Source organism: Calonectris borealis, chromosome 23 (genome assembly GCF_964195595.1).
Source record: "Calonectris borealis chromosome 23, bCalBor7.hap1.2, whole genome shotgun sequence".
Lineage (NCBI taxonomy): Eukaryota > Metazoa > Chordata > Aves > Procellariiformes > Procellariidae > Calonectris > Calonectris borealis.
The window spans coordinates 3,667,113-3,690,693 of NC_134334.1; the positions used below are offsets into that span (position 1 = coordinate 3,667,113).

Below are 23,581 nucleotides of genomic sequence, written 5' to 3' on the forward strand. Positions count from 1 at the left end.
TGTTGGGTCTGTTCTGTAAGCTAGACTATTAGTATAAGCTATTAGTGTAATTACTGTGTAGCTGTCGTACAGTTATTTTGCTAACTGAACTCAAATTCTGCCTCTCTCTTCTTTCTCAGTATGCTCACCATGTCCTGAAGGGTCTTATTCCATAGGGGAAAATGAAAACTGTCGACCTTGGACCAAGTATGTATCACTGATCCAGACGTGTTTAGAGTGACATTTTGGGTTTACTTCTGTAGCGGTTGATGCCCAAATCATGGTGTGTAGAGTAAACCTGCAGTAGGTGCAGTGAAACCATGTTCCTCATGACTCTGGGGAGCCTTGAGCAGTCTCTGTACTGGTTTGAAGCATCTGTCTGCCTTCTGCCCTTTTTCTCTTCACTTATGGCAACAACAGTATTTTCAGCCTTTTTTTTTAAAGGTCTGGATGTTTTGTGTCGGTAGCAAAAAGTTCCCCTGCCAAATGTAGCTGTGCTCCAAGGCTGTTACATGCACAGATGCTAAGAAAAACAGAATGTCAGGTTTTTTCCAGTAATAACTTCGATTAGTTTAGTTGTTCTTCAGGTATCTGTAGAATCTAGGAAAGGTTAAGCCTGAGTTTGTATTGATAAAACAAGAATTGTAATGTTCACTCACTTGTTCCGTGGAGATCACTTATAAAGTCATTACTGCAACTGTTTGAAAAACTACGCTAATTTATTTTACATCTCTAGCTGCAGCATTCTTGGGAAAAACACTCTTCAGCGAGGGACAAAAACACATGATGCTGTTTGCAGCAGCCATGTCACACAGCCAGCTACCTCTCAGAGTGTAACACCTGCTTTGAATCTTTCCACCACTGAGCACAAGAATAATACGTCAACTGCAATATTCTCACCGTCCAGACCCAGTGTGATTACTTTCATTTGCCCGGATACAAACAGCCCCACAGAGACTAACTGGGGTAAGGAGAGGGAATGACTCTTGGAAAATTGGAAATGAAATCACACTCTCAGAAGCCATGTCTGTATTTTACACAGTCTTTCAGTGAGACACCCACAGGATTCCAGACTGTGTGCTAGTCTGCTTGGCAGCTGGGACTTCTAGGCTTTGCGGTTCAGGGGTACTTCTGGAGTTCTAGGTTCCTTCTTTTGAAGCTGGAAAGCTCCATGGAAACTCCAGCTAGAACCATGAATCTTTTTTAGTGTATTCTTCTTCTGTTTTTCTTCCAGGGTCTTTATCACTTATCCTTATTTGTCTGATACTGCTCATGGTGAGTGGAATGTCCATCCTCCTGTTGATTATCCAAGCAGCCAAAAAAGAGACCAAGAGGAGGCCTTATAAAAACAACCATCAACGTGAGTTTCTTTTTATGGGGAAGAATGTATAGGAAAGAGAATAATCAGGGCCCCCTGTTTGAACTTTGATAATTGTTTCAGTCGTAATGAAGTCTACCTGGCTAAGTAGCACAGTGTCATCTGCAGTTAATACCAGTGGTTGATCCTCTATTTAGTCCTGATGCACTGGAGGTCATAGAGTTTGCATTCTTAGAGAGTACAAATTCCCCTGCTTGTTGCCACGCAGAAGGATTCTCTCTCTCTCTTTTTCTCTGATTTTAACTCCTCCTAGCTTTTTCGTCCCTTAGTCCCTGCAAAAATGATGTAATGATTTTGTGCAGGGAATTCTATTCAGTACAGAGAGGATCCAGAATCAACAGTCTTTAAAAGTGTATATTGTGAACTTTTTTGCCTACATAGAAATGAACTGTTCTGAAGTGTCTCCTGCAAACACAGGAAAGGTTTGACTGAGAAGAGCTGAACTCTATATTCAGAATTAAGTGGCAGCCTAACTCTTGAGTCAGCTCACAGCTGCCTCATGTTCCGTTCACAGAGCAAAATGGTAAAGTGTATTTTCGCTGTTCCCTACACTTGGTGTTTCCTAGCACTGGCTGGAAAGACAAGCACTGACCTAAACGTCACTCATAGGTGCCTAGTCATCCATGAAACTAGAAAAGTCCCTGGCTTCCCTTTTCCTGCCCCTTCCACTCTGTACAGTATTTTTTTTTATTATTTGTCTTTCAGAAGAAAGGAGCTTTCGAATTCCTATCCAGGAAGAACAAATTGACTCCAATTCTAGTCTCATCAAAAACTGACTCCACATTGCATTACTGTTTCCTGCATTTCTGAGCCAATACTGATTGTATCAAGTAATGTGACAGAGCATTCTGTGGCTATATGTGTGGATGTGTGTAACTGTTTAATTGCGCTTCGGTTCCTTTGAGTCTCGTTGAGCAGCCTCTTTGGCATTAGGACCCATGGGAATAGCTGTTCTCAGAATCATGTGATTCTTTCTTAGGCAGATCTTGTGCACAGCATCCCTGTTGCCAGGGCTGAGTTGATATAGTCCTCCTTGCATTTCTAGCTAATTCTGTATGTAGTGATGGGCAGTTGTCTTTGGACTGAATGAAGTGTTTATGAAGCTGTAAGAGCTGATTCATTGAGCAGACAGAAAACCAGGGAAATCAAAAGACCTGCTTTATGACTGAGTTTATATCTTGTCTTACAATTCTGAGATGCTAAGCAGAGCATGTCTCTCTGTTCTCAGTGCAGATTATCTCCAGTGTTTCAGTTTAGTTCCCACATGAACTCTCCTCACTTTAAGTGGAGAATCTCCCCTGTTGAACCTAGCCACCTTCCTTTGTGTTTCCATTTTTTCAAGTTATTTCTTGGTCAAGTTGAATGGCATTTGTCAGCTGTGCCTCTAGAGACGGTTGTTGTTGCTGGTAACTTGTGCTGGCCGTGCACCAGAATAGCACAAGAATTCTGGTGCTAGTTGTTAAGTGACTGTTGAGAGATGGCTATTCAATGCCACTTCTCTCTTCTCTGCATTTCTTCAAACATATCTGTTGAGAAAATGTCGTGTTAACATATTGAGCAGTATCCCCATTGTCAGGCCAACATGGAATTACTCATCATCACCAGGTAGCTCCAGATCTCCACTGTTTGGAAATCTCCATGGAGATCTTCATGTGTGTGGAAAGTAGAATATGTGGATTGCCAGAAGGCAAAGGGAATGGTAATTTCTGATTAGAACATTATTAGTGGAAACTGGAGTTCAAAACAGGGGGGAAGGTAGAGTACCACTTGTCTGCACTGTAAACTTCAGGAGTTTCCGTGTATAACTAATGTTTTATCTGTAAGCCCTGTGCAACCGACATGCTGTGTGCTTCCTCTTGTGGACATCCTGTTGTGCTGAATACCCTGGTGTGTCTGTCGTCAGCAAGGCTGCTTCAGTCAAGCTTGGACATCTCCACAGTAAAACTCCTTAGCTTAAACTACTTTTGGTGTGGATGTAGGGAGAAACCCGCAAGCAAGTTTGGTTCCAGACAGTGCTCTGGATTTTGGAAAAGTCTGTTAATGTCTCAGGTTTAGGAACATGTACATGGACATTTAGAGTTTTTCTGCTTATGAATGTTTGTGATGGTTTAGAAAAGAGTAACTCCTTAGATGTTCTCTGTTGATAAGAGGCAAGAGATGAACTCTTAAGACAGTGCTGACTGACTGGGCCTTCAGGGGTTGCATTTTAGCAAAGATGTGCAAAGATCATGTAACAGTGGATAGATGCCTAAACTATATTCTGACCATTCATCTGGATGATCAGCTTGTGCATGCTGTCAATGGAACCTGCATTCAGAACTGAAGAAGTGTTCTTGATTCGGTCTCTGTGCAGTTAAAATACCTGGTTGTTTGCCTGTACACTGTATGAAATGAATTTTACTTTTGTAACATTTTACCACAAGTTAATCAGTCTGTAGTTTTGGAAAGCATTCAAAATCTGAAGTGTCTGAGAGAAACCTGAAGTGTTATTGTCAATACCTTTTGATGTAATTTAAATACCTCAGTGTAAAAGTTGAAGGAGAAGTAAACTTGAAAGTTATATAATTCAGAAGTGTTTTTCACTTCAAATATAACTCCTCAGTAGATAACTCATTAGAGATAGGTATTTTATATACACAGTACCAAAGCATATGCCAAAATACGCAACAGGAAATGTATTCAAGAATACAACTGGTGTCTAGAAACATGTTTTTAAACATATGTTTTCTTGTATGTTATACATATGGTGTACTTAGCAGTGATTTCCTATTTTGAAGTGTATATACAATGTATATAAACATTTGTATTATATACAAAGTGTGATAGTGGCTTTTTGAAATAAATTGTGGTAGCAGCTAGATGCACATGTATGATGTGTATGATTGGAGAGTACAAGTGAGCAAAAAGTTATTCCAGTGTGTATAATTCTCACAGAAAGCAGGATCGCCAAATGGTCAGTCCTATGGCTTAGCAGGCTTTGAGTTCACATGCTGCCTTGCCCCTGGCTTTCTGTGCAATTTGAGAAAGCTGGGTGTAGTGTGTTTCTCTCTAAATCTGGCCTGGCAGCAGTTCTGACCTAAGAGTTGCTGGGACGTTCAAGATGATAAGGCTCAGCCCCTTCAAAAACATAGAGCCCCTGTTGTGAATGTGGAGGTCTTTGAAAGTGTGCTGTGGCCTAAACGCTCTCATCTTGCAGTGAATTGGATGGCAAAGTGCAATGGATGAATCCGAGAAATGCATTCCAGGGAACAGCCAACAAATTCTTGGAAACGATGCTGATCAAGTTTGTAGGCTGCACTGCAGAGGCAATAAAGCAAGTACGGGGTTTCCATGTAACTGAGCAAGGTGCAGATAACTAATGAGCTATCTGAGGTTGTGGGCTATATGGTGAAAACAGCCCACAGGAATGGATGAGCTGTTGGTTTGACAGAAGTGCTGCAGTGGCAGCAGAGCTCCTCTGTGGTGTGGGCTCATCAGCTGTTTCCACGAATCTTACTTGTTTTCTGGCCCTCTTTAACTGCACAGGAAGATGCCTGAGTGCACTGTGTTCTTGTGCCTTCCTACAGCTTCCTGATACAAGAGATTTCCTGCAAACTAGGGCATGGGTTCCCTCTGGCTGAAGAAGGAACTGATACTGGCCCTGGAAGTGCCCACCAGAGGTAGGGTAGCTGAGGACGGGTTGCATTTGCTCATCAACATTTGGAAAACTGAAGACAACGCAGCGTGCTGTGTGGCTGAAAGCCTGTAACAGCCAGCCCTCAGGGGCTGTAATTGCTGGCTTTTGTGCTAATGCGTGCCTGTGAGCCAGTCTGTGCTGGCTGTACTGCTGTAGAACTGTATCCAATCACTGTGCCAAGACATATAATCCTATCAGAAGAGTTAAACCATAATAACATTTTATAGGATTGGGGGCATTTAGGATTTGATTTTTTTTAGGATTTGGGTGTTGGTAGACTACCGGTTTAAATAAACTAATGTAGATATTTCACTCTAAATAAAGGAATGACAATATTTTTTAATTGCCATGTTCAGTCTTGTCACTCTTCTGTGAAAAATTTGCTTGGATTTTTTGTTCCAATCATCCCTAAAATGGCAGAAAATAGTTAAAAATAGGTAGAGAATCTTGAACAAATTGATGCTGCCTTCTGCCCACGCTTGTCTTCCTACGTGCCAGAAACGAAACTTTCCCTTCTCAAAGGGATGGGCCTGTGTTACAAAGTAAGTTCCTGTTTTTCAACCATTCAGATTTCCCCATTTTCAGGCACTTGAGAAAGACACAGTCTAAGTTGTGCAGCTTCATCTAAGGTGATAAAGATAGGGCTGTACTGGAAATTTTTTCCAGTGTGATGCAGTAACCTGAGGTGTCAGTTCTTCTTTTATTCTGCAAACCAATGCTAACTCTGGTTTTAGTGTGAACTGTATTGGCATTTAGAGTACTTGGTAAACCTATATGATTTGTAAATTAAATGCATCTTGGTTGCCATAGAGCCCTGATTCGGAAGTCACTTAAGCACATACAAAACTGTCTGCATGAATGTTGTCACTAGAATTGGCCTCTTGATTGTTCTAAGAACTATCTGTAAAACTGACTAATAATTCCTATAATTTTGTATTTCTGGGTGAGAATAATGCCATTTTCTCATTAATAACTTTAACTTCTTTTCAACTGCATTAGCCATGAGTTACAGGCCACATGGCCAGCCCCTTACATTGTTGTTTGTAATTAGCTACAGACAGAGGTTAGGTCAGATTGCTACAAAAAACCCGAGGAAAACCAAACAAAAAACCAACCCCTCTTGTCTTTGGGATTTCTATCTACAATATTTTTTCTCTCTTAATATGAGGCTATCATATATGACTGCCTGGAGTTTTAACAAGGCTATTTGTTTAAAATGGAGGTTTGTTTTGCTTATTGCCTTACTGCATTCAGTTTTGGAGAAGCATTAGGACAAGAACAGATGGTATTTGAGAGCCTCGTTGGAAAAAATTTATATAAATGAGCTGGGTTTTGCAGTTCTTGAACGCTCCTTTCAGATTTTGCAGTTCTTGAACGCTCCTTTCAGACTGCAGGTTTGGCAGTTAACATACGTATTTCATGTTTCAGCAGTTACTATAATTTGAAAAAAAAAAAACCGCAGGTCCATAAGTTTATGCTTTTTATGTTCACTTCCTCCTTTGTCTTTTTTTTGGTTTTCCCCTACAAATATATGACCGGTTTCTGCTACTGTGGCTACCCCAGATCCTTTATCTCCTGCAGTTTCTCTTCACATTCTCCTGTGACTTAGAAGTGCATCAAAGTGACTCAGGTTTGCCGTGAGAGACTTGAGAAAGGTCACATCCGCTGATACACGCCATGCCAGGTGCTAAGCTGGAAAGGAAATACATAGCTTGGTAACGTCAGGGACTTGGGGTTTTTGCCTCTGTCTGGTTTGGTTTCCCTCTATGAAATGTCACTTACATTACTGCCTGGCCTCTGCTCCATTGGGATTGTCTGCAAGGAGGCGCCGCTTTTGGCGGCCAGGCTGTGCAAACAACCCAGGGAGGTGACTGCGAGACTCATTCCGTCGGCTAAGGCAGAGCTCTGATGAGTGCACGCTGCAGGCTCCTTAGTGCTGCTCGAAGGAAGGACGCAGGGGTCTTTGCAAAGCCCAAATTGGTTTGGGGTGAGAATTTAGCTTGCCTCAGGAACCCTGTGTGGCACTACATGAATTACGCATGCCTCTGCCACCTTGTTTGACTCCTGTGCCCCCAGCCTTACCTGTTACAGGTTTGCAGGGCAGTAATCCTCCCTGTGTGCCAAAAGAGGGCAGGCATCAGACAGGCACTGCAAATACCCCAAGATCTGGAAACCCCCAGGGCAGCCAGTCCTACTGACTGCAAAATCTCAAGGCTGGCCTAAAGCTCAGCAGAGCTGAAAGGGACACAACAATTTTGTCTTCTAGTTTCAGGCCGCAGCTAAATTATTTGTCCTTCAGCTTTCTTTTACCCCAGTCTTTGGACAGTACTACGTGAGCTGTCACTACTCATACGGTATCCTTCTGGGGAGCTGGTGTCCCTGTGCCCCCTCTGGCACCAGCCTCACCATGGGCTTGCTGCAGTGCTGACCTGCGCCCCTGTTCCTCTACGCTTTCTGCAGCCCATCAGAAGTGCTGTTCTATCACGGTGTGGCAAGTCACTTCCCCTTGTGTGAGTATATCTCTCATAGCTGTCATCATATAGTAAAGGGCCCTTTAAATAAAGACTGACTGACAGTTGTTTCACGGGAGCATAGACAAGTTCTGTACAACAGAATGTGAATCCTGTAGCTAGCAATGGAGTTTTTTTACAGTGGGATGAAAACAACTTACAAGATGGAGCTTACAAGGCAATTTATACATCGGTTTAACAAATATCATTAGTCATTCAGAAATTACGTAGATTTCATGTGAACAACTTGTAGGAGAACTGCATGGCTTCTTTGGTCACCCATTATGGGTAATCAGCAAAATCTCAATGTCAGGAAACCAAATACTTTCCCTGGTGACAATACTATCTCACTGATGACGCTAAGTCCAAGGAGCGTAAGTAAAGCTACTGGATTTGCAAGAACTAATTGTGTGTTTGAGAAATGGTTACGTTCTTTTTTTGTTTTCTTTGTTTTTGTTCTTTCCAAAAGGTTAGTAATTTGGACAGTTCAGCAAACTGGCAGCTCAAGTGGCCTCAAGCAAAAAGGAAACTGTAAAATGAGGTTCCTGGCAATGTGTATAATGTTCAGCTCGTGGCTAGATATCCTTAAGGTGGGCAAAAGTAGAATTCATAGCCGGTTCCCTAAATACCCTTAGGAATCTGCGCCCTGAAGACAGAGGTACAAGTTGCCACCTCGGTGCACTTCAGTGGGTGGAGAAATCCACTGGTTCTTCCTTCAAATCTCATCCTTGAGTGCTCCTTCTAGTGGTACGTGTGCAGGTCATGGTAGGGAGAAGGGATTAGGAGATCTGTAACAGCTTTTCTTCTGTTCCATCACTGCGTGCACTTACGTTTCAGCCTTAATCTGCCCTGAGCCTCTGTATGGGTGTGGGCAGGTGCGGCTGGAAGAGAGTCCTTTCTTCTGTGGAGGTCAGGGCTGGAAGTGAGGCATTGCATTTGGGGTCTTTTGCCATACGTGTTTCTGTGCCTCCCTTTGCTGAAGGAAGGGGAAGCAATCCGTCTTCCCCAGGTCTCCTGATACAGTGAGGCCCCACACTCAGAACTGAGGTTCATTTCTTGGAGACAGTCATAAAAGATTAAAACCTCTTCACCCAAGAGGAACTAGATGCTTCGGTTCAAACTCCAGCACAAGCCATTGCAGAGTCTCTTAAAAGGGACAGTATTTGGATGCTCCTTTTTAGTGGCAACTGGGAACTCTGAACCCTGAGGCATTTCTGAACATCTCAGCCCGTAGCTTCTCCTCTTTGCCTGTTCGAGACTGTGCTACGTCTCCCTGTTTCATGCAAAGAAGGCACTGGGTGATACACGTGCTCAGACAACCCCGAAGACCATATTGCTTCCAATGGCCTTTTAACCCTTGGGATTATAATTTTGAACACAGGTCACATGGATTGAAAGCAACTCTGCAGGCCACAGAACCTCTGCTTGTGTGTGAAGGTAAAGACTGTAAGGATTCCTAATTTCTGAAAAGTCTCAGCCAAATATTGTCTAGTTAATCCTGTAGCTGCTGCTGAATAAAACCACTAAACAGTCAGGTGATGAGGAGTGAGAACTAGTGCGTATTGATGAGTGAAACAGGCATTTATTCTGTCAATAGGTGCAGAGAGAACTGGAAACCCTACCGGATCAGGCAGCAGCATGGAACCTAGCAGCACTGACATACATGACATACAAAACTGAGCAAGAAAGGGATTGACAGATGAAATGTCACTACCTTACATAGAGACAGGTAAGGTTAGCTTTAGAAAAAACCCCAAAGATTTTAAAGCCAGATAGTCAGGTTGTCTCTGAAAGGTCACTGCTGATTCTGGAGATTTAGACTTGGCACGTACAACTGTTGTCTGTGATCTGACTGTAAATGTTCCATCATCTGGCAGTATCTGTGCACGACTGTAATGCTTGAACAAGAATGAAAACGTGCAGAGACCAATTCAGAAAAAAACAACATTCAAAAAAGATAGAGGGAAATAAATTATTAGTTCCTATTCTGATAAACACCAGGTATCACATACGCTAACTGCCTGCCTGCAACCTTTGCCAGGCAAAGGGTTCTCTTGTGTACCACCTGCCAGTGTCTCAGTAGGACCTTTGGAGGTCCCTTCTCTATTGCTGTGTTTGTGACACTCAGCAAAAGTCTGATTTGTGTTCGTATTTGGTATTTAGGCAGTGCTAGTTATTGATGTCCATCTCTGAGCTTCAGGAGAGTGGCCAATTCCTCCATCTGGAACACTACACTGTCCTTGTCCTTTCTGATAGACACAGTCTACTCTATTGCTAGTGCTATACTTCTTCTAAAGATGAAGAAAGTGAGGCAGCAGGAGACTAAGCATGGTGCCTAACTTGGAGACCTGGTCTTCTACCGCTCAAGTCTTTCTGTTAGTTATAAAATTACCCATCCCAGCTGTTGCTGGAAGTAACAGTTCTTCCTGTTGGTTATTCAGCAGCATTAGTTATCAGTGACTGGTGTGCCAGATATTCCAGGGTATGGCCTTGACGTGTAACTTCCAGAAAGTGAGGCTAAATGACTCTCAGCCCAGCTTGGCATCAGAACAACTGTCGGGGTCCTGACAGGGTTTGTCTCCTCCACACCACTGTTGACAGTGGGACTCCACCCGGGGTACCAGTACACATACCAAAGCCTCAGGGAGTTTCTGGGGAGCCTGAGCTGCACCCCTGGGCATGTCTGCCAGCCACACACAGAGCTGATCCCCTCTCTTCCTATTCCTGAGTTACATTTTTCTCTGCACTCTTCATGAATAAATGATTTGTCAGGGTTACTCCTAAGACCATTTGTGACCTGTCCCACAATTTCTATCAGTGTTGCTAGCTACTGTAAGAGGGTTTGCAGCCCTTCTGGGTTTGCAGGGAGCCTACACATTATCTTTTAATGAAACTGGAAGCACCTGACCTCAAAGGCGGGTGCTGCTGGGACAATGAAGAAATCTTGATTTCAAGAAATTTGGCTTTCCTTCATGGGTCCTTTGTTCTTGCTTTCTTCATGCAGATGGGACTAAATACCTCTTTTACAGACTCTGAGAAAGACTTGCAGAGCCAGGGAAAGTCTTGGGCTGAATGGGAAGGTGTACCCCCTCCTGTCCACAATCTCTTTATGGACGCGGTGAGGAGCTTCTGAAGGTTGCTGGTGCCACATTTCCCAGTTGTACCAGCCTGTGCTGGAGAAGGGGCAAAGGGTAGGAGGAGGTGGAAGGGAGAATTTGGCTAGCACGCTGTTTACAAGAGCAGTAGCGGCACTTGTTATTAGGGCAGATGTGGGCTGCTCTGTCCCCAGGACTTCTAGCTGCAGCCACAGTAAGGTGGAGGGGCTTAGTGTGCTCCAGATATTCCTTGCCTTACTATGTGAGGAGGAGTATTTTCAAATGGTTTTGCAGCTAGCATGCCCTGGGGTGAATCTTAACGTAACCACGTAGTAAGGATTTTGAAACAAGTTCTTGTTACTAGCCTGTTCTTATAAGAGCCAGGGATAATAAAAATATGCTCAAGTTGGTCAGGGCTTGAGTGCAATTCAGAAATGGTCATAACTGATTGGTCTGCAGAGCGTATTGCTGCAGTGTCCAAGTGCTTTGCCTGATAACTTGTCTTCATCGTAAGACTATGCAGAGTTCTGAAGAGGATGAGACAAAGTTCTGCATGCTGCTGAGTGCACCGTGGTTTCTGTACAGGGGCAGCGCCCTGACCAGTACCTGTAAACCTTTCCTGTCTCTGCGTTGCCCAAGCGTTGTGGTCATGCTGTTTGGAGGAGCTGGTGAAGGGAATCCTGGCTTGGGGGACTGAACGCAAGAGCTGCGGTGTCCGTGACTCTCCGTGGCCAGCTGGGCAGCAGCCGCAGCAGGCAGCGTGTCTGTGTTTCCAGTGCAGCGTGAGTGGTACGGGCTGTGACAAGCGTGAGGAGCAGTGCTGTGTGGGGAGAGGAGGGGATCTCCTGTATGGCAGAAGTACAGAGTAGGAGGCTTTTCGTTTCCGAAACATAACAGTTGGCCTTCTAGGGGCATTATGTGGGAAAAACTGACGGCAGAGACCTGTGTCTTTTGCCTGCTTGCAGCTATTTTGGATGTCATCTTTTGATAGAAAGGTTTCACTTAGCACATTTAAGAGTACAAGCAGCTTTGCAGCATACATTTGTAAAACTAGAAGGGTCTGTTGCATACCAATCTGATTGTTTCCAACCAGTGACAGGAACACAGGTAGATCCCTGAATAGACCAAAGACTGAGTGAAAAGTGTGTTGACTGACCTACTCTTTGAGATCCATAGATGAATCTTCAGGAAGAAAGTGTAGAACAGACTGAAGGAAGAGTGACGGTGTCTGTGTGGGAAGTTTGTTCAGGCTTCATTGGCTGTATATTAAACTAAGGAATTAACAGGGCAAATGTCAAATGCTGTAGGCATGGCATTTTCTAGAGACACTCATCTCTCTTCAAAGGTCTGACTCTCCCTTGCCTTGACCTATTTGTCATCACATGCAGTGTGGAAAAGAATCCGTTAAAAACTGCTTCTGCATCAGAATTCATCTGTTCAGTTGAGAAGGAGGTTGGATTTTAAATACTGTCTTTACTGTGCACACATAAAAGCAACCACAAGCTACAGGGATAGAAGCAAACCCTAGGGTACAGTGGCAATAGAAGGGGAGGGGAGGGAAAGCAAGCAAGCTGTCTACACATAAAGCAGAGATGGAGGTTTGCATATGCATTTGTATACGGCAAGACATTTTGGAATTGAAACCCAGCCGCAGGTGACAATTACAGGCAGCGTGTCTGTGCCTGTGTACAATTTTGCTGAGCAGCTGTCTTTTGTTACCTAAATCCCAGGGGTCTGGGGGTCAGAGGAGCTGTACGTGTCTCTAAAGACCCCACTGCAGCCGTTTTCAGTTTTGGTACCAGGGCTGGTCTTGCAGCCTGTGGGGAAGACACAGATTTCTCTTGATTTCATGGTATCCGTATGGAGTTACCTCGGCTCTGGAAAATAATTCAAGAGTCTCCTGATCCAGAGTGAAGGAAGTTGAAAGCAATTAACAGAATCGGAAAATCTGAGTGGATGGATGGACTTACTATACATTGCAATCTGATACTTAAATCCCTGAAGGTTTCTAAATTCATTAGGAACTCTAAGTCAGAATGAAGTAGTCTGAGAGCGCTGAAGTTCACACACTAATTTAATTTGCATTAATTTTCAATTGTATATCAACTTACAAAATCCTTTGAAAATGAAATTACGTGATGCTACATCTTGCTCGTAACCTGCTGCTTTCTTAATGGAGTCACTGATGCATGGTTACTTAGCCCTGCTTTGTTAAGAATTTGATGACGTAAAATAAAATCTTTTCCCCGCCCCAAAAGAAACAGGAAGAGTGCAGCCACAAAAAGCGCAGTGCCTTCCCACAGTGTCAGGGGAAGGAGTACTTTTGTGGGGAAGTCCTGATACAAGCCCACCCTAGTGTGCTTTTGGGTTGTATAGCTCAAGACATGACTGAACGGACGAGTGAAGTCAGTCACCTCAAGATTCGAGCTTGCTTGCTGCTGGTGGTGTGCCTATGGCAAGGGACACAGCAGACGCTGGCAATATCATGCCAGGATGGTGAACTGAGAATAATCGGTAAAGATGAGAAGAGATGCTGCCCCAAATGCAGCTCAAACACAGGTAAGGGAATGATGTGTCTGTCTTCTTTCTGTTTGTCAGCATTGTTTTATGTCAACCAGGGTGATCAAGTGTGGGGAACGGGCGTGTGTGTGTGCGTATGTAAATGTATCTTGAGTAACTGTATATGCAAAACAAAATGGCAAGGACTTCCCTCCTCCCCCCTAAATTCATAATGTGCCTTAGCTATAAACTTCAGAGTGAACTCGTGTTTCAGATTTGTTATGTGCTTGTAGTTGTTATTCTGTAGTGGGAAAGGGAAAGCTAAGTTTCTGCGGGTTGGTCTTGCTCACTGGGAGAGAAGGTGTTCACTTAACACTGATTCTGAGCCCTTGCTCCATTCAAACGTGGTTTCAAGGTTTGTCTGTGCCATTCAGACGTCAGAGGGAATACAGGGAGTGATGCTTTCTGTAAGGCTGTTCTTTGCAATCTGTCGTCCTAAAGAGCAGGAAGCATCCCACTTCAATCCCTCCATTCCACTGACCTGTGCTTGTCCCAGAAGTAAATGCACAGACAAGGTCTCAGGTGATCATTAGTTTCAGCAGTGTGTTTTAACATCTATCCTTGCCTGATCTTGGGATGGTGGTGAGATGGTAATGGATTCTCACTTGCCTGTAATTTTAAGTCAAATTAAGGCACTAGAGGTGGAACAGGCTAGTTGCAGGACTTACTGGGTGGCATTTCTGTGCCTGTTAGGCTGAGCAGGTGATTCTAATGGCCTCTGCCATGGTCCCAGGAGCAATCATACCATTCTTCCTAATCTATTGCTGTCCATAACGGTGGCCAGAGCTGAACAGTAGGGAACATGCAGCTGTTTCTATGGCCTACAGCAAGGAATGCACCTTCCTTTTCTGTTTGTCCCGAAACAGGGTTGCTGGAAGCCATGTATAGCTAGTATGGTAGTGCTGTTCTCCTGCAGATTTGCCACAGGATTAGCTGAGAAGTTACATCTTTCATTGCTGCCTAGGTAGGAGCCTCCCACCTATTAGTAGCTTGAATATATTTGCCTCAACCGACAACAAGGACACTGAGTTCCCTGTGGAAGGAGTGAGTGGACACATGGGATTTGTGGGAATGAGCAATAAATAGGTGAAGAGCTATAGAGTCCTCAGTAGTGTGGAGACCCCAGGGTACTTCCCACTGAGATAAAGTCATTCAGCATGAGGTAGGAGAGTCATTGCTTGGTGGCATCAACTCCAGAATCACCCACTAGTAATACACAGAAAGAAGCATCCCCAAGCTGTTTCCTTTTTGCTGCCAGACTTCATTAAGTTTTGAAGGCCAGTAGGAGGAGGCCAGTGGGCAGAGGAAGGTGTGGGCAGTTCCCTGGTGGCCCTGCACATTCCATCACCAACCAGAGGAAGTAATCTTTGCTTGATCTTTGTTACTCACTGTGGGTTTTTAAGCATGCTATTGCGTTTCCCTCTGTATTTTTTTTTCTTTAAGGTTATACAGCTTCCTGGTTGAACAGCACTTCTCCTCTAACTGGTCTCCAACTGCCTGAAGGATTGCTTGATGCTGTTTACTGATGGGATCAGTATATATGATGAATCCTTTGCTTTCATGAACCCAGGAGCCTCTCAGAATTAGAGATGATATTTTTGGAGTGCAAGCAAAGTTCACAAGAGAATTCCTCTAGAAATAGAAGGACAGAGGGTAGGAAGGGTGCTGGTTCTATGGCTTGGATTTAGACCCACTTCTGCCAACAGAGCGTAGGAAGCAGCTGCTGTTTTTAGGAAAGGCATGGAAAAGGAGCTCTAGCTTCACTGGCCAAGGATCTTTTGGGCATCTCTCCTCTAACATGGCTGAGCCTAACTGAGAAGAGCTCTGGCAGTGTCCTGAGAGCTGACCGGATGGCTAGTTAATGTGTAGTGCTTCTTTGGGGCACTGGCAGTGCCCTCCTCACCCCACAGTGTCTAAATCTGCACGATGTAGTAAAGCAAACCTGCTGCCTTACTTCTGTCTACCATGACCTACACTGGTATTCCAGATAAGAGAGAAGCATTACAGTGGTAAGTCATGCAGTGCTTAGATAACCATGGTGTAAAAATCTGAGTGGTGCTGAATTTGAGTACTCTAAACTTTTTCCAGTATGCATGGGAGTGACATCTTTCTGGTATGGTATCCATTTTTTCTACCACAGCACAGTAAGGAACTATCTCTGTGTCAGCCAGTAAGACTAATGGTTAAGTTAATTTCTGGCCTCTATGCAAGTCTAATTTCTTTCTTCTTGACAGGAGACAACAGCACATGTCAAAATACTGAGGACCATGACTGCAAATGTCGCCAGGGATACAGCTGTATTGATAGTGCATGTCTCTACTGCAAAAAGCTGCCTGAATGTGCAGAGGGCGAGGAGCTGGTGAAGCTTGGTAACTAAAGAAACGCAAATGACTCTAAAAGGCAGAGTTCAATATAAGTGGCTGGCTGAGCAGCAGACAGTTTCTCTCACTTATTATAACCTGCTTTTGGGAGGGCTCATGATGCAGAGAGAAATGGCATTTATACTGTGGCCTCCGTGACTAAAACCCTTGTTTCCCTATTTTATAACTGTTCCCTTCCTAAATTTGAGACTTTTACTTTCATGCTAGGACTTTCGGTATTACTTTTCTTCCAAGCTGCTAGAACTGTCAGTAGAAGACTGTTTTACTCTGTGTTGCCTCCTAGCTTTACACCCTCTGCTGTCGATCAGACTATTCTGTACCTCTTCTGCACTAGGTCCGCCCATACACTTCCCAAAACGCAAAGGTGGCAAGAAGTTTATGTGTTTCTCCAGGGGGGTGATTCATAATGCAGAAAGAGCGTAAAGGGAATGCATTGTGCTTTAATCTGCTGTATCCCCATCTTTCAGTAAAGGCACTGACTACTAATCATGTTCTCTTTTCTTGTAGGCATTTTAGACTTCACATTCAAGTGTAAACCGTGTGAGATAGGAACCTACTCTAATGTTAAGAATGGCTGGTGCCGTAACTGGACTGAGTATGTATTTGTTAATACTTTCCTTCTTTGGAAATATGCCTGATAAAATTCTCAAATGATTAATACTTAAATTAGAAAATAAAATTGAATCAAGGATGGGATCAACAATGAGATTAAATGATTAGTTTTTAAAATTCAGCAATATATGATATTTCTCTCTCCTTTGGCTTTATAAATAGTCAGTCTCAAAGCAGAACTTAAGACAAAGTGCTGTGTATTCAACTTGCTTCCAAGTCCAGCTCAAACTGATGCAAAATTATTCCAAATGTGGACACCACTTGAAACGAAGAGACTAAAAAAAATGTGCACATAAACAATTGTGATGTAGTGTTTTCTTTGTAACTTTACCTGCACTGCTATAAAAAGGAAAGAAAGGAAACAAGTTGTGGAAAGAGTGGAGGGAAGGAAGAAAGGGAGCCAAGAGAAAGGCTGGAGAGGAATGAAGGGAAAGGCAGGGACATTCTAAATGTGACTCTATTCTTCTTTTAGTTGTGAAAGTTCTGGGTTTCTAACAATCAAGCAAGGCAACAGTACACATAATGCAATATGTGGTTTCCCTGCTAAAGATTTGGAGCAAGGTACCTTCTCACAATGATTTGTTTCTTTGAGCTTATAACTTTTCTGTCTGCTTCTCCAGTTGGTGATTTGCTGCATAGTTATCATCCAGAGCTTGCTATCATGAAAATTTGCTTTGAAAATTACTGTTGTGTTTCTTGCAATATTTATAGAGGTAGAATTGTTGACCTGGGCAAAGATTCCTCCACTAAAGCACTGTCAGTAATAACGGTACAGAAAAGCCCAACAATTGTCCCTGAATAGAGCACACTTATTTGGCAAATTATCAGAGTTTTCCGTTGGACTGCTCTTGCTGTTTTGCTAGATTTTCTTAGGAAGGCAATAGCTTAGTTAGCTGTCTAGTTCCTTTACAAGTATTGGTTGAGTCTGGAACACCCAGAATTGAAATCTCATGTCTTATCAGGGATCAGATTAGATAGGAATAAGTGGGTACAGGCTTTGCAGGCACTGAGTATCTTGAAGGCAGCAAGCTGCACTGTTCCTGCCTTTCCCCCCACCCTTGTCCCTACAATGAATTGGTGCCTTTCAGGTCTGGGCCCTTCGTTCAGAGAAATTGTTAGTTCTGCTGAGACAAACTGCAAAAAGCTGCTACTTTTAACTTCCATTAGGCAGACACAAGTGTGAAAATTTGGTTTGCTGTAGTGCTATTCAGGGAAACATTGAAGGCAAATCCCCCCCAAAAGCAAAAACCAAAACGGAGTAGATAGAACAAGTGATAGCTGCAAGAGAGAGAGACGTTGAACAATGAAGAGATCAGGCATGTGGGGTTTTTGCATGAATGCTTCTTACCGCAGACAGTGATCTATTGCACCCTTGACTTGGAGCATCTCACTTTTATTGTTAATACTCACACTGTTTTTTTTTCCTTGGAAAATTATGCCTTCCCTTTAACAATAGTCTGGGCACATGATTTCTTAATCTTTATTAAATGTATTTAATTGCAGTTCCTGTTACAAATGACTCTCTATATACCACCGTCCTGGCCATCCTTACGGCAGTGGCTGTATTTGTTCTCATCTTGCTGACCTTTTTCTTGCATTTGTGCATATGGTCACTGAAGAAAGAAAAATACCACACAGCTGACGGTAAGTGCACCTTTGTGGACTTCTATGTAGCTTTTCAGTGGCGAACAATGTGTCCGTTGATCCAGAGTCAGAATGGAATACGTCAAGTTGAATAAATAGAGTAAATACGGATTTACTCTGTGATTTTGGGCAGGTTACTTGGTGAAGCAGCACATCACCTGTATCTTTGACTTTTCCTCAGAGAGAGGCTGTGTTGGTACAGGTGATGGGCAGCTAACTGACATGTATGAAGACCTCTTGTATGTGCAGTGCTTTTGCTTATTCTCACTGCAGATCTGGAACATAACTTCCCTAGGCTGCCGGTGGCTTCACAACCGTCACACCATAGAGAAGAGACTTACAGCTGCCAGTTTCCAGAAGAAGAACATGGAGGCAAAATACTAGAAGAAAAGCCTTGCTCTTTCCACCCTCAGAGTCTACAATGAAGCAGATAAATTGCAATGTGCTGTGAGAACGGGGAGCTGAGCTCAGCTTTTCAAAAAAAAGAAGGGAGGGGCTAGGTGCGTAAAGCATCATTATATACATAGCAATAAGGAACAGGCTTTGGGGGAGTTTCACTTTGTTTCTTCTCAACAAACCTAGCATTTAGAAACAGAAAAACTGGTAAATCAGGCTGGCATTCGGTTCAGCTGCATCGCATTATTGCAAGTATCCTAGGTTGTTGGTTTTTTTTTTTTCATTGATGCTCTCTTCAACTTTGTTTGGAACCAAACATAATTTGCCTTTGCGTCTTCTGCACGTGTCTCCGTGGTGCTCCCACAGGTTGATACGCATGTAGAAGGCCGGCGTCCCGCTATCAATCCCTTCAGCGCTACAAGAAATACAGTAGCACCTGCAGGGCACCCTCACAGCTTTCACGGGCTATCTGTATTTCCAAAACGTGTCCTGATGCTCATATTAAGGGAATAAGGCCTTGTGCCTAGCAACCATATCTACTACTCTTCTCTAAGCAGACAGTGCTTTTCACTCCTGCCAAATTGCCCTCTTTTTTATGCAGCAAAGGGCCGTTCCTCTTCATCCATTCCGTACTCTCCTCTCCAATCCCAGCAGAAGGCGTTGGTTAGGCCAGTCTCAGTGCACAGAGGTGCCGGTGTGAGACTGCCACCATCTGTGCTTGCAGAGATTTCTCTGTGCAAGTTCTGTGATCGCCTCATCCCCTCCAGGGAAGCTTGGGGAAGGAGGGAGTAACATTTATCCTCCTCCTCTTCTATAACTCGGCAATCCTTGGCACCTGGAATACTGAAGGGAGACTTCCGAAAGGCTCAAACGAGGGTCACGCTGTCTAGAGAAAGACATTCGGTTTAATGCTCTCTTCTCACCTAGTTTATAGAGTAGGAAAAGACAGTGGAAAACAGAGAAAAGCCCGACATTTGTTCTTCATGCCTTTTTTCCCCACCCCAGAACAAAAAGAACCAGAGCGTCTGCGGGTGTATACCAGCATAGCTCCAGTGATTTGATCATCAGCTGAAAGATGTTCTCCTTACTGAAAGTTGTACCATGGAGGATATTTTCTTAATGTTAGATTAGTGCTCCTCCAGTTTCATAGAGCTCTAACATGGCTAGAATTAATTGTTTTGCCTGAATTTAAAGGGACAGGGTTTCAGCTGGAGTTGGTTGCTTTTTGTGAATTGACACTGATTTCAAATAAGAATCTAGCCTGTGGCTTCAACTGGTTAAAACTCGCTTTTTTTAATATAATTATTTTCGTGTCATGTGACTGCAATAATAGATTCAAAGCTCTGGATGCCTCCTGGTTTGGCCTTCTGGTGAAAGCTGCTTGGAGTAGACTCTTTTATGACCGAATCAGCTCTGGGCAAAAATGAGTTTTGACTCAGCCTTCACATGAAAGGTTATAAATCTCTCACAGTACAGCCATTACATCAGCTTCCTCACGATTTCTCACAGATAACGTAAACAGTACAGGGCTTCTAAATTAAATCCTAACAGAATAATGAAATTTCTGTTAATCACCTTAACTAAATACTCAGAGGGGATTATTCCAAGTCTGAATGACATGCTGGTTTAAGTAGGGCTCTGTGAAATTACAATAGCTGCAGAGCCGAAGTTATTGCCTCCACAGATGTGTGTTGCAAAAACACTTGAACAGAGACTCCTAAGAAGTGGGACAGGTTATTGCCTTGGTAAGCCAGTCACATAGCCTCTGTGCTCCAAGGCAGGCTTGGTGAGACTGGATAACCAGCTGCTTGTTAGGCTTTCGTTGGGGTGACTCCATGTCCTCCCTAGGCAATCCAGTCCAGTGACTGATTTCAAATCAGAGAAGAAAAGAGATTTTTTTAGTTAAAATTTATATCGTCCATTATGATTATGAGGAAGAATTGACTCTTCAGCATCTTTTTAAGCATTCACAAACTATCATCTCTCCTTGATTTCTCTAGGCTCTTATCCTACTGCACAGGCTGTGGTTTCTAGACCTCAGCCTCTCTCTCTAAGCTCTTTCCAGTTGGTCTTTCTTGAAGCCTTCTCTGGAGGAGGTCTTGGCAAGCTTGAATAAAGCTGAAGGATTCATTTTATGATTTGTGGACATGGTTTTATTGCTGAACATTTCTTCAGTGATTATGTCAAGAGGAGGAGTTATCCTGTCTTTTTTACTTTTTTTTTTTTTTTTTTGTGCATTATAGAATCTTGTAACTGGGTGAAATAATTGTAAGAGCAAATGAAGTGCAAAGGGTTTTCCCTTCGCTATAATGTATTCCTCCATAGTCCTAGTTTTAATCTTCTAACTTCTCTGTTATTGTGTTTACTGCAACTGACATCCATATACCTGAGCTTCCCCTTCATGTAGAATGAGAGCAGTGATACTTCTCAACCCTAAAAGGATGTTGTGAGACGTAATTAGTACTTTCAATGTATTTTTGCCTTCTTTGATCCTCTTACTGCTAATCCTCGTGTTGCTGAGAATTTTTCCCGTAGATATCCCTATGTGCAATTCACTTAAAAAGAGAGAGTTTTCCTTCATTGCTCTGGGAGATGTGCAGATTCTTAATTGGAGGTGATCTGGAGATTCAGCCAAGGAAAGGTGAAAGCATTGCATTGGATTAAATAAGATAACTTTTTGAAAGTGTAAGACTGTCTCTGCCTTGCAAGCGGTTTTGCTGTGGGATTTAATATACTCAGAAGTCTAAACACCGGTTAGTAAAGACATTTCTTACAGCTCCTTCTATGTTGGCCATGTTTATTCTCGGCTCTGTATTGACCCTTCTTTTTTTTTTAATGTTTTCAACAAGATTGCTGATTGTGACCTTTTGTAAAGGTAAAATAAACTTGAAAATTGAATGAAGTGCCTATGTGATATAATTAAGCAAATTGGAAAGGAAGGATTTTATTCTTTAGCTTGTCCCAGTGTCCTTGAGCACACTTAGTTTTACTTTCCCAATTCACTTCCCCTCTCTTACAGAACTCTGGCTATTTCAGCAACGTACCCCCAACCAAACTCTTCTGTCATTGCATTTTAGATCGGTGCACTTGCACTTTTTTCCCTTTTTAAGCAAGTGGTTTAACGTTTCCTGGCTGCTGGCTAAACCGGCTTTTCAGCTACCCACTACCAAAATAGGAGGAAACTGTGGCTGACAATTTTTTCCGTTCCTGAAAATGGCAGAGAAGCAGCAACATTTTGGGCAAAAAAAATTCAACAGAGCTTACTATTTGAGGAATGAAAGATTTGAGTGTCTAGTGGAAGTCTGTGCCTCTGGCAACACGCGGCAGATCTTGGTGAGTTGTACAAGACTTTCTGGGCTGTGGGTGTTGAATAGCCGACACTGCTGCCAGTTCATATTGAAACATGATGAGCAGAGCCATATTATTCATTGGAAATTTGCACAGTGGCCTTTTGGGTTTCTATATGCCTACCTTGAAGAACAGTTCCACTTCCTGCTTACCTAACCACCTGACTTCATGGCTGCTTATTGATGGGAAAAGCAACCAATTTCCTGACTTCTTAAAGCTCCAATTCAAAGGGAAAAACCCAAAGTGTGAATCATTTAAGCCCTGGAGAGTTTCAGTAAAAGAGCTGTTCTTTGCCTCAAAGCAAATGAAAGCTATTGGCTCAGAACAGTGAGCTTGTAAGAAAACACTATATTTAAATTTCCATTCAGACAGAACAATAGCTTTATTTTATTGGTGTGCCATTACTGTAATATTTGAATCAGATCATGGCTGAATTTTCAGCTCAAATCCTGGAGTTTATGGGGTTTTTCAAGTTCTGATTTGAACTTCAGCTTGATTTCTGTATATGGACTGTAGGTTAAAAAAGGCTTCTTCCTCAAATCATTTACGTGCAATTAAATATCTGTAACAATTTTTTTTTTTTTGCTTGAATCTCTTTTCAAAAGAGAAAATAAAATATCGCTGAAAAATATCCCAAAGTTTCTAAAGGCTAAGTGATCAAGCAAATTTAGAAATACAATGTTTCATTAATGTTATTGTCATGAGTAAATAGTTAAAATATGATATATGGTGATATCTAAAAAACCAAAACAAAGTTCCTTGACAGTGCTAACAAAAAGGCAAATATGCAGGCTCCAAAACGACAACATCAAACTGTGGCTTAACTGAGGACATAAGAAGTTTTACACTATATGTAGGTGAAGCTTAAAAGATATACTTCATGTTTGTGGAAAAAAATGCAATTTTTTTGTGGGACAGTTGGTAGCACTTAGTCCTTGTTTTATTAGGAGTTGTCCAGCACTTATCTTGAGCTTGTCTTGGGGTTGTCCTATGAGCTGAGGAATCTAATTGTCAAAAAAGCTCTTGAGCTGCCAGCGATGAGGAAAGTCTTGTTGCTGTTTAGTGGGAGTCCTCCTTGGATACGTATTTTGTCACACCAGTCTGGGAGCAATCTTAATGCTGACCCTGACTTCACACACTTGAATCCATCCCAGAGGGAAGGACGTGGGTCACTCCGTTACAGCTGTGGCTGGGCATCGGAGCCGGGGATGGGAGCTGGGTTTGTGCCGCCGCGGCCGCCGAGGACGGAGGTCCGGCTGCTCCACGGGCTCTGTCCCTGCCCCGTGGCGGTGTGGGCTGTCTGCCCGTGGGGAAATGCTGATCGGCCTCGGCTCGGGGCTAGCTGGTGCCGTGGAGCTCTGGCCGTGTCCGTCTTTGGCTGTAAAAGGAGCAACGCTCGGGTGATGCCTTGGGGTTGGATTTGGTCGTGGTGTCTGTCTGTCTGTCCGTGAGGCTGCCTGCTCCCGGACCCCACGGGCTCTGCGTACGACGGTGATGGCATTTCACTGGGTTTGCCCGGCTGTTAACCCAGCGCTGTTGCCTTTGTTGAGGAAATGGTAGATAAAAAGAGCGTTGCACACAGATGTGTCCTGCTGCAGCCTACCTGGGAGTGAGGACTCTGAAAAGGGGATAGCACTTAACTAAGAAATTTCCGGAACAATTCTGTTTACGCAAGAGAGGTGGAAGAGGTCTCCTATGTGCTGAAAGGTGTACCTTTTCGTTCTGCTTTCCATTCTACTTGAGACAGCCTCACAAGCTGCCAGAGGGCGTTGAGTGTCTCAGACCTGGTCAGCGAAATCTTTCACCATCTTAAGAGCCAGCTCTTTTAGCACATGTGCTTTAATAATACTTAGAAAGGAACACCACTGACAAATTTCAAGAAGCTGCTAATACAACATGTTTTGTGATTTCTTAGAAGCTGGCGTCCCTTGGCTGGCCCGAGCTGCCTTGCCTGCCCCCGAAGCGGGGGGCAGTGGCCGGCGCAGTGAGAATCGAAACTGGCC

The 23,581-nt window shown here is 43.3% G+C and overlaps 1 protein-coding gene across 1 annotated transcript in view; it reads left to right on the forward strand.

Annotated features, from left to right (window-relative positions):
- The window catches only part of LOC142092393 (uncharacterized), a 29,516-nt gene extending 7,367 nt beyond the window's left edge, over nucleotides 1-22,149 (forward strand). Inside the window, exons 4-12 of the mRNA XM_075172385.1 lie at nucleotides 120-186; nucleotides 716-945; nucleotides 1,214-1,339; nucleotides 13,015-13,197; nucleotides 15,432-15,566; nucleotides 16,086-16,173; nucleotides 16,663-16,751; nucleotides 17,694-17,834; nucleotides 18,108-22,149. Of these exons, the coding sequence (XP_075028486.1) occupies nucleotides 120-186; nucleotides 716-945; nucleotides 1,214-1,339; nucleotides 13,015-13,197; nucleotides 15,432-15,566; nucleotides 16,086-16,173; nucleotides 16,663-16,751; nucleotides 17,694-17,834; nucleotides 18,108-18,259 (1,211 nt within the window). The 3' untranslated portion in view covers nucleotides 18,260-22,149. The remainder of the gene's footprint in view (nucleotides 1-119; nucleotides 187-715; nucleotides 946-1,213; nucleotides 1,340-13,014; nucleotides 13,198-15,431; nucleotides 15,567-16,085; nucleotides 16,174-16,662; nucleotides 16,752-17,693; nucleotides 17,835-18,107) is intronic.
- The last annotated feature ends 1,432 nt before the right edge of the window (nucleotides 22,150-23,581 follow it).